At 44.0% G+C, this 11,211-nt stretch overlaps 1 protein-coding gene across 2 annotated transcripts in view; it reads right to left on the reverse strand.

Moving 5' to 3' along the window:
* Positions 1–10,077, reverse strand: part of SUFU (SUFU negative regulator of hedgehog signaling) — a 125,514-nt gene extending 115,437 nt beyond the window's left edge. For both annotated transcript variants that reach the window (XM_045023858.1, XM_045023857.1), the window contains exons 1-2: positions 9,869–10,077; positions 4,934–5,068 (exon numbers count right to left, since the gene is read on the reverse strand). In XM_045023858.1, coding sequence (XP_044879793.1) covers positions 4,934–5,068; positions 9,869–10,026 — 293 coding nt within the window. In that variant the 5' untranslated portion in view covers positions 10,027–10,077. The remainder of the gene's footprint in view (positions 1–4,933; positions 5,069–9,868) is intronic.
* Positions 10,078–11,211: the final 1,134 nt, after the last annotated feature.

Consider the following 11,211-nt stretch of genomic DNA (forward strand, 5'->3'; position numbering starts at 1 on the left):
CTCACTGTGTGACCTTGGGCAAGTCACCTCCCCCTTTGTAAAATCGTGATCATCTTTTCTTTTTTCCACCCTTTGTCTGTTTTGTGCATTTAGATTATAAACTTTTTTGGGGCAGGGCCTCTCTCTTACTGTGTATATACAGGGCCCTAAACTCAGCTAGGTCTTTAGGTGTTATTATAAAAAAAACAAAAATAATCCATGTGGAAAGAAGGCAGTGTATTACAAAAAAGTAGATGAATTATTGGAATAGAGGTTATTCCTCTTTGAGCAGGAAGTAGATGTGTGTGACCTTGCAGTAGACTTAGAATGTGATTTAAATAATAAATAATAATATACAGATAATACCAATGTCTATTTATGCATTTTTATGTATTTAAATTTTCATAGCTGCAGGAAATTATGGAGGGAATCAGACAACGGGTGACAGATAATTTAATGACAGCAGATACGGAGATTCAAAAAGTTAAAGCTTTATAACTGTTAAAGCACAAGTTTCAGCATCACATCAATATACAAAATAAATATCCTTAAATCAAAATCTGATAAGTCCTCCAGCAGCATTTTTCTTACTTTGCCTTTGTAAATTTCAATTATTATTGATGAGGAAATGTCCACTGCACCATACACACACAAACCAATAAAAAAACATTTACCAGCATTTACCAATACAAGTCTAATCCTTCCAGGCTATCTTTAAGAGTGTTTCAGATACCTTTGATAGGTTGAATCTTATACATTTATAAATACACTACCACTATGCCATATATAGACTTCACAAAGTTACACATTCAAAAGGATTGTACTCTCCAACACTCTATGGCAGCGGTCCCCAACCTTAGGACCGTGGCAGCGGTCGAGCAACCGCCGAAATGCCACTGAAATTCAGCGGCATTTCAGCAGCAACGCCTCTGGATGACGTCGCTTGTCGGCGGCAAGCAGCGTCATCCAGAGGCATCGCTGCCGAAATGCCGCCAAATTTTGGCGGCATTTCAGCAGATTCTCGACTGCCAGCCAGACCTCTGCTTTATGGATTCGCTGCTTTCTACAGCAGTGGGGTCCTCCCCTGTAACAAGCTACAAACAAGTCTGAATTTTAAAGACAGAGAAGTTAAAGAAAGAGGAGAAACCTTTTCAAAAGATTAGGAAGGGGATCTCTGCTGCCACTCAGGTAGTTGTGTGTCAAGTCCCAATCAAAGACCTCTGATTCCATAACACTGTCATGATGTAATGATTTAGGACAGTGAGGGCAATCAAGCCACCACAGCTGGTGTCATGGCTGCCATTATACTATGAAACACTGATTGCTTTTTAAGTGAAAAAAGTTCTCTCACATGAAATTCTTAAATTTCTTCCATGTTATTCTGTGGCTCCTAAAAACAGACCTGTTTTCTAAGCAGAGCATAACCAATATTTAAACAGTACAGGAAATAGTGCTATTTTAACTGAAAATAAATCTGTCAGCAAGGAGTCACAGGGAGAGCTACACTTCAGACTTTTCAGGTTCTTATTAAAAAATATAAATTAAAGTCAACATGTTCACTTCATTTGCAACATCTGTTTGCTATTTCATTATTAATACACATACAGGGGGCCCCCCAATTCAGGCTGGGTTCACTCCTAAAAACCTTTCAGCTATATTGCATTATAATTGGTCTAAATTGTACAGAATAACAGAAGTATTACCAAAAAAGTCTGAGTGCACTAGGTCACAAGCAGAGAGATTTAAAGGCTTGCAAAGCTTTTGGATTGGGGTACATTTTGTGTAGGAAGAAGACAGTGTATTTTATAACAGGTTAAGCAGGGAGAAGTTATGAAAATACACACTTCTTAAAAACCTTACAGACTGCTGTGATCTGGTCAGGTTCAGTACTCTCTGCAGCCTATGGAAAAATTCCATTTGATTTCAGTGGGCTTTGGATTTGATCTGTAGTGTACTACCGCAGGCTCCACCTTAAAAAAGGTCTATGGTTGTGTGGCAACAGTGAAAGTCATCCAAAACAACCTTAGTTCTACTTTATACCTCTGCCAACCTCTTCCATGTGACCATTTGAACCGAATTCTGTTAAAGATATTTTCATAAGGACTTCAATAAGTTCACTCCCAAAGAACGAGAGGCTCTTTAAGGCAGGGAAGCCACTATATTTGTTCAGATTGCACCCAGACTGAACTACAACACACCAGGTTTAAATGTTTGTCGAGACACTAAAAGATTTTCAACACCCAGCAGAAGCCACTGAAAGCTACTTGGTGCTGATCTCTTTTTAAAATCTGCCTATATATGTGGTCTTTTGCACTTAACTCCACCGTGCTCTTACCATGTAAATCTCATAATTTAAGGTTCTGTGTTTAGGAGATTTGTATTTTTGATACAGTTACTGTATTTCTAACAAAAGGTATGTTTGGAGATGTGTACCAGTCATGGCCTTTGTGCATCCACGAGAATTAACACAAAGCTGGAGTTTGGTTTAAATGATATTGTAGTGTCTGATTAAGTGTAAGGGAGACTAGTAGACTGTTTTGGAGTTGGTGATTACCCCATGTTCTCTGGGGAGAAGACTGACAGTTTCTGGCTCTTCTTTTAGTGAAACAATATTAATATTGTTAATATTAGGATCATTAGGTCTTTCATCTATGGATTTTGAAGTGCTTTACAGAGGACAGCAAGTATCATTATCCCCATTTTACAGACAGGTAAACTAAGGTACAAAGGTGAAGTGACTTGCCAGGTAGGGTTGCTTGAGGGTCCTTGACTGTGCATGTCCCCGCTTTGTAGTGTTTGGAAGGTTGGGTTTAAACTGAACCTTAAACCTTGAAAATCTGAAGTTAGGGATTGAGGGGGTTGGTCCCCAAAGGGCACATAATATTAAGGATTTTTCCACCAAAAAAGAAAAGCTAGCTCTCAAATCAATTTGAGAGGGGGGGGGGCAGGAAATTGCTCAGAAGCCTTAGTGGAGTGTGCACGCTCCATAAGGAGAGAAAGACTGCTCCCCCAGTGCACAACGCACACCTCACCAGACGTGGTTCTCTATCACCCTTCATTTGAGCCACAAGAGCTGAATATCTCAATAATCCCCCTGCACCACAATCAGCAAAATACATCTCTCCACTGAGATCAACCAATTTGGAATTTCTAGGCCAAGTCATTTGACCAGATAAAAAGTTAGAAGGTTTCACTTTTGGAAAATTCTACTTCAGATTCTGAACACTATTTCCTAGGTTTCTTCTGGAAAGTTTAGCCCACAGTAGATAGCTTGTCCTAAGAATGACATTTAATGTTTCAGGTACATCAGCTTGGTTTAGGTGAAGATAGGGTATGTGTTAAAGTCAGGTTTAAGGCTGAAGAAAGTAGTGTCCTTACGTAATGTACTTTTTGATGGATAAATGCATTTATCCAACACAACAGAGATATCTTTAGGAGGGATGCCAACTCCATACCCTACTCATTACCATTCCTTTCAGGCAGGAGTTTGAGCAAATTGATAAGCATTACACTGTGCTCTGAAGGTCAGACCTGGGCTCTGACAAGACAACATGCAGCAGCAAGACACCTCTCTGCATAACATGTTAAGGTTTGTGTGTCCAGGATAGGGTCTCTTCTGCCCCGACAGAAATAAGTCTCTACCTCACCCTCCCTTTCTCCTGATTTGCCCTTGCTTTCTTCTTGGCCTACATTGTTACTGAGTAGCTAGTAGAGTGAGGTCAATTGGGTCAGTACCAGGCTGGTCAAGGTTTCCTGCCAGGTCTCAGAGATGCAGATGTTTTGTCTAATCAGCTTGTGAAAGATACTAGCTTATCTGACAAGCAACTTTGCATTCCTCAGCAAGACCTTAAAGTGTCTGGCTGTGGATACCTACTCACTTTGCCTGCTGCCTTGTGGATGTGGGGGAAGTTAAAGGAGCTGGCTGTGTGCCTGCGAGACAAAGCACCTGAGTGAAAAACAGCTGGCTGGAGCTTAACCCAGGCAAGAAAGAGGTGGTAAGCTTAGATTAGCTAGTTTAGACCCCCACAACCATACCAACAATCAGGGGTATTTGCCCTTCAACTGCAAAACACTACAATTCAAAGAGTCACTAGATCAACTGTCTCTGCTGCATAAAAGCTAGGTAACAACAGGAAGGTCTCTCCACCCCTGGCTAGTCAGAAGACTAGATACACTACTCTGAGAAGGCTTAGCAACCACAGCCCATATGTTTATCAGCTAATGTTGCTTGCTCTACCTCTAATTAATGGTCAAGATCAGTAGAAAAGACCAGAATAAGTTCTAGCCTGACTTTTCTTAGCCTGATGCAACATACCTGACAGAAGCCTATTCACCGTATCAGAAGCTAAAAAAGAGGAAGGAGAAGGAAGAAAGTAGCAGGGAGAGAGGAACCATCTCCATGTGTGAGCAGCCCAACACTAGGGGAGTGAGAACAGAGACCAAATGATTATTTTCTTATGCTTCTATTTCTGTATCTTGGCACCTTTATATTGAGTGGGATGGGGTCCCAGCATCTACAAATGCCTCCTATGCCCACACATTGATATTAACATTGCCTTCCCAGCTCAAGGAAAGGTGCTCCAACGGCATTTTAAGGAGGTAGTTCTTAACAGGTGATTGGTGATGGTTTAAGAGGACCACAGTGGAACAGTTTAAATATCAATAAAGTATCAAGCAGAAGAAAAATAAGAATTTTATCAGAAGTTAAAATCATCAAACAAATAAGTTAACCAATCACATTCTAAAGTAGGCCCTGGTCTTGCAAGGAGAACTGCATGGTAGACTCCTGCACCCATGAGGAGTTGCAGTTCCCTTTGCATGGTCTTGGTCTACAATGCAAAAAATATGTATGTTTGACCCACAAACAAGATGCTGTTTTATTGTCCCTCACTCCTTCTCATCCACAACATATACAAAGCACAACATGCAGCAATAGAATCCATAAGGCACTCACTCGTGAACTCTGTTGTCTCCATACAAGTCACTTAACCCAAAGCTGACATAATGCCAGTGCTCAGGAACATTCAACGCTGGGTTTCCCAAGTTCCTGTACATGCTAACGTAGTCCAGAGGATCTGGTCCCCCCAACCTGTAAAAAAAAAAAACAAAAACAAAAGGAAGTTCCAGTATAATATTGGAGAAAGACAATTTTAACTGTTTTACATGCTCAGTATTATTAGTCCTATATATTTTTTAAAAAAAGAAAGCTATGCATACAAAGGTGAATTTTTCCATGTATTATCACAACTGTCTTGTTATGACACTTTCAGCTGTGCTTTTTATTTTCATGGGAGTCTTGAAAGGCTGTCTTATGCTAAATTAATCTGAAGTCTGCACAGATGCTGGTATGGGCCTTTTAGACAAAGGCCTGCTTCAAATCACTGCAAGTGACAAAAATGAAATTAGCATATCCGAATTCCCTCTAGAGAAAATAAAGAATAAGGCCAAGTTAAATCCAGAGTTTTAAGCATAGGAAGACAGGGTGCATGCATCTCATATGCTGAGTGTTTTTAAAGTTAAAGCATGAAACTGTCTGGAGGACCATTACTAAAAAAAGTTTCCACAAAACATCCAAAGATGATTGAAACATAATAGAAAAGTGGTGATAGCAATACTCACACTGCAAACCTTTAGCTCAGTTCAGAAATGTATACTCCCACTTTTTCTAAGTTATTCTATTTCTTAAAGTAGAATTAGAAAAGATTGAGTTTTAAGAGAATATTGCATATGTTTGAAAGCAAACAAAATGTGAATACTGGAGACAAAAGTCATTCTCTCTGCAAAGTTATGTTATTAATGTCTTCTTAGTACACTAAGAATGTCAATTTTAAAAACATATCCCACAGCATCAAGTTAAATATTAGAATTGGTTGCATAGTGGAACACTACTTACAGTCAGAATATAGCAACTAGCAGACTACTTAATGGAATAATCCATTTTATATAAAAATGGAATTTGCAGAATATTTTACTGCTGTAAGACGAAAAAGAAATTTGGTTGACACTAACAAAGTTAGTGGCCTCATTAGCAATTTGTAGTCACATCTGGCTGTGCAGAGAGAAAGGTAACTCCCCCATCAATACGAGAAAACGTGCCAAACTGTTTTCCTTGCTATTTGTACTATCATAAAACAGAAAGGACAGATGAAGACAAGAAGAAACAAGATGTCAGCCACGTTTATGGAACAGAGCAAATAGCTGTTTAACCATTTCCTGTCTGACCTGCTTTCTGGTCAAAACAAAAATACTCTGTTATCCAAAACAAATGTAAAAAGATCCAAACAAAAAAAAGGCAAGGAACTAAAATGGCCACATACAACCATACCTCTTCTTATACCCTAGCCCCCAACTCTTTGTATGTTGTCCGGTCAAGCCCCGATCCTGTAATTTGTTGCTCACAGGTATATCAGGGCCCTAGACTGTAATTTCATCAGGGCAGAGGCTTGTCTGTAAGTACACTCTGCATGCTATACAAATAATTCACCAGAACAATCCATATATTGCATAAATATCTGAATCATCATTATTTTCGGCCTTCCAAATACCTCTTCAAATACTGTCCTCGGCAGGAGTTTGCTATAATGCACGCTTTGCAATTGTACTGTAATCTTCATTTCTCCATATAAAGGTTCCGACAAAAAGTTGTGATAAACGGAAGTGTTTAGAATTTTTTTGAAAATTCTAATTGCATAAAGTTAACACGTTAGCACAGGAAATAAATGTGTTACACCACGTTCAGTTGGATAGGGGATGTGAGCAATAAGGTTAGCCTCAGGGAGAAACTGTACTTGCATGAAGAATTCCCTGTTGACCAATGTTAAACTTCCTGGGCTTCTGTCATGGAGAAATACCTGACGAAGTATTCAGCTAGAGCAGTGGTTCTCAACCTATTTACCATCGGAGGCCCCAATGTGTTATGTGGGCTGCATCCAATATTACCTGTATGGCCCTGAGGATGTCACATAGGCCGCACCTCTGTGCTGACTGGGCCGCAAGTTGAGAACCACTGAGCTAGAGCCTCCTAAGGGATGATTAGTGAAAGGAGGTAACATGATACATTCATTAGAAAAGGAACTAATATAGCACTACAAGAAAAATGCCTTGAAACTATAAAATATGGCAGGAAACAGACTGTGAAAGAATGAAGCTGAAACAGTCACCCTCAATTCTACAAAAACTTTGAACACTTTTCTACTAAAGCAAGGAATATAACTAACAATGCTGCTCTATTGCCTGCAATTTTATGTTCTGAAAGAATGTTACTTCAGAAATATTTAACCACTTCTCTTAATAAGAGCAATCATCTGAAGATTACAAAGAAGAAATTTCCACTCACATAGGTACAGGAGTGCTTCCAAAAGCTCTGAGAGCTATCTGGATTAATTTCCAAAAATATGCAAATGAAACATGTTAAAAGGACACACCTGTCGCAAGAAGTATTTTTCATCCATCAGTTTTTCCCCCCCTCAAGAGGGAGCATGTCACTTGGTTTTGCTGGATGTTTACATAGATACTTGCCTTGATTTGCAAGCCAGAAAACCCTTTAAATACTGCAATACTCTTAAAAAAAAAGTTGTGATTTTTTTTTTATTTAAAAAGAGACTGATTATGTATAATTAAAAACTGATTAGCTTTGCAATATTATTCCTGAGGCACTGAGCTAGTTCTTCTTTTAATCTAAACCAGTGATATTCAGACCTCAGTGGTTCAGGAGCTAAGTTAGAGATCAACATTACCCAAAAGAACCACAGTGCTGTGAATTCATTGTCCCATTTACTATTACTATATAAAAATAAAATGTAAATGAAACAATTATTCTCACAGCAAAACTGACCAAATAATCTTTTGCAAACTATAATTGGTTAACAACATAGTAAAAGCATCCTGATGTATTAATAACTTAGGCTGGTTAATAATTACATCACACCGTGTTTTAATATCATGTGCACATTAAAGAGCCACTTCCAGCTCACAAGCCTCAATCTGACTATCACTGATCTAGCTTACGGCCCAGAGGGATGAGGGCAGAAGACAACATACGCACAAGTGAACAACAGCAGTGAATTCAGCAAAGTTTTCACAAATGTTTAAAGACTCCCACACATAGGTCATCTCCCCTTCATGACACTAGGTCTACTCTAGCCCTTGTGCTAAAACCTCCTCTGGGAGGCAGCTGTGGTGTATACATTGCACCACTGGTGCTCTGTCAGTGCTAGAGGAACTCCTACTATTATAATGACCACCACTTAAACTGCACACATGGTAACAATGGTGATAAACATCAGAGCCCACCTCAGATCTGACCACAGAAAAGCAACAGTATCATCCCTGCCACTAGCTCCTTTCCCAGGATCTAGGAGGTTAGTGCACACAGATCTCATTCAATCAGCACCTTGGTATTTATTTATTCCTAAAAACCAAAGAGGGCTTCATCATCATCACCACAGATCCAAATCTACCTTCGTCTCACACAAATCTTGGGTCATTCCAGTCGACATTGGCATAAACTGATGACAGAAGAGAAATACTGACTCCTAAACAGAAGTGACTGGAAATTCTTGTCGCACTTGAATGCTTAAAGGAAGGCATCTAAATCTATATTGCTGTAACTGTAGTGACCTGATCTGCCCACTTACGTTAGGTACCAAACTTGGACAACGTTAGCCTGCACTCACATGGAAAAAAAAAACAACCATTTTTATTCCAAGCTTCCTCAGATATTCCACAATTTTAGATCTACATCCCAGATTTGGATTAGCAGCCAATGAACCTACAAGAATCAGACTCTTCTCCAAAAAGCACTGGTCTAGATTCTCACAAGAGCAGTGCATCTTTGTAAGGGTACCAGTCACTGCCTGGTTCTGTCAGAGATGGGTACAGGAAGAACCACTTTTCTATTTCTACCTAGCCAGAGGCAGACCTGATGAAATTAAAGGGAAAAATGCCAGAATGCAGAGAGGCTTAATTAAACTTTTTCAAAGCACCAGAAAAAGTTCTGTAGGGAAAAATCCTAAACCTGCACCAGCCAGGATGACCCACTACAGATTTCCAAACCGGGGTCTGTGGACCCCCAGCTGTCCACAGAGAGGGAACAGCGTGCCAAGGCCTGGCTCTCCTTGGTGCCAAGTGAGGGTAGATTAAAACGAAGAATAAGAGTAGATCGCAAAATTAACTCCCCTCAGAACAATGCACCACCTCACGACACCCCCCCATCCTCTCTCACAGACCCAGCCAACTCTCCCCACTCAGGGAGCCTCCCCCAGCATCTCCCTTTCCCACCCAGGGAGCCCCCCATTCAAGGCCCCCTAACCTGGTCCAGCCCCCCATTCACCCAGGGCCCCTCTGGCCCAGCCCCCCCAACCAGGATCCCCTTCAGGGAGCCTGCCCTCCCTGACTTAAGATCCTCCCCATCCTTCCCCCCCCCCAACCAGGGAGCCCAGCCCTGCCACTCAGGACACCCCCCCCAACCAGGGCCCCCCACTCAGGATCACCCCCTCCCACTCAAGACCCCCTAGCATGGCCCAGCCCCCCACTCACCCAGAGCCCCCCCAGCATCTCCCCGTCCCAGCCCTCCCACGCTCTGGCCGCCCCCCGGCCGGACCCCCCCCGCAGGATCCCCCCGTCCCGGGCCCCCCCCCGCTCAGGGCGCCCCCCCCCACCGGATCCGTCCCGGCCCCCTCCCCCCCGCTCAGGGCGCCCCCCCCCCCGCTCAGGGCGCCCCCCCCGCTCAGGGCGCCCCTGGCCCCGGCCCCCCACACTCAGGGCCCCTCCCCCCGCAGGATCCCCCCGTCCCGGGCCCCCCCACGCTCAGGGCGCCCCCCCCGCAGGATCCCCCCCCGCTCAGGGCGCCCCCCCCCACAGGATCCGTCCCGGCCCCCCCGGCTCTCACCAGTACTTGAGGATGGCGGTGACCTGCAGCGGGTTGGGCTGCTCGGGGTAGAGGCGGCGGCACTCGCCGTAGATGCCGTGCAGCCCCGGGGGGAAGAGCGCGGGGAAGGAGCCGGGCCCGGCCCCGGGGGGGGGCCCGCCAGGCCGCGCGCCCTCCATGGGGCCGCCGCTCCGAGCGGGACGGGCTGGGGGGAGGGTCCCTGCGCCGCGCTCTGGGATACGGGGGGAACCGGCCCAGGCGGCTGCTCCGGGCTCCGGCTCGCCACACACCCGGCCCAGGCGGCTCGGTCCACCGGCGGCTCCCGAGGACTTTGACTGGCGGGCGGCCCCGCCAATGGCAGCGCAGGAGGCCAGGCCTCCTCGCCCAGCCCGGCCCCACCCCCTGCTGAGGCGGAGGGAGGCGCGTGCGCGACCCCTAGCGGCGGCGGCCTGCGGCTGCAGCAGCGGGATTGGGGAGAGTGAGGCCCTCTAGGGGCGGGGAGGGGGGTATGGCAGGAACTAGGGGAGATGGGGCGCTATGGGGCCCTGTGGGGAGGAGGGAGCTATAGGGGCCCTATAGCAGAGGAGGGGAGTGATGCGGGCCCTATGGAAACGAATAGGGGAGGAGAGAAGTGATGAGAGTTGGTCCTATGGGGGGAGAAGAATGGGGGCCCAATAGGGCAGGAGGGGAGCTATGGGGACTCTGTGGGGGGACACTGGAGCCCTATAGAGGAGGAGGAGAGGTGTGGGGGCCCTATGGGGGGTGATTAGGAGGAAGGGGAAGAATGTACCCTATAGGGAAGAATAGAGCAGGAGTTATAGGGGCCACATGCTGGAAGAATGAGGCCCTATAGGGTGTGAGTAGAGGAGTGGGTGGGGAAGCTATAGGGACCATTTGGGAAGAGGAATGGATCCTAGGATTGGAGAACCCCCTAAGGCTGGTAATAGGTCCCCTTAGAGCAGTGGTTCCCAAACTTTAACAGGTCGTGAACCCCTTTCACTAAAATATCATATCTTGTGAACCCCCTCCTAAAAATTAATATTTCCATGGATTTTCTCCTTTACCTGAGCATAAATTATAGAAGCAGTGATCTTGGAAATAACTTGTTTTTTTTATGACACACTTATTACACACTATTTATTATTACATGATTATTTATCATTACATTGTAAATTTTATTACATTATGACTACAGCAACATTCTTCCAAGATTTCACTTTTGTAGCTCATATCACTTCAATTATATGTTTCATCAATGAGTACCAGACGTGAAACAACATGAAGGTATTTAAGAAGCCAACTCAAATAAAGAGTTCCTCCTACAAGCATTTGGGTCTTGACCAGTCCAGGCAAACAACACACAA

The sequence above is a fragment of the Mauremys mutica genome, chromosome 7 (genome assembly GCF_020497125.1).
Source record: "Mauremys mutica isolate MM-2020 ecotype Southern chromosome 7, ASM2049712v1, whole genome shotgun sequence".
Taxonomy (NCBI): Eukaryota; Metazoa; Chordata; order Testudines; family Geoemydidae; genus Mauremys; species Mauremys mutica.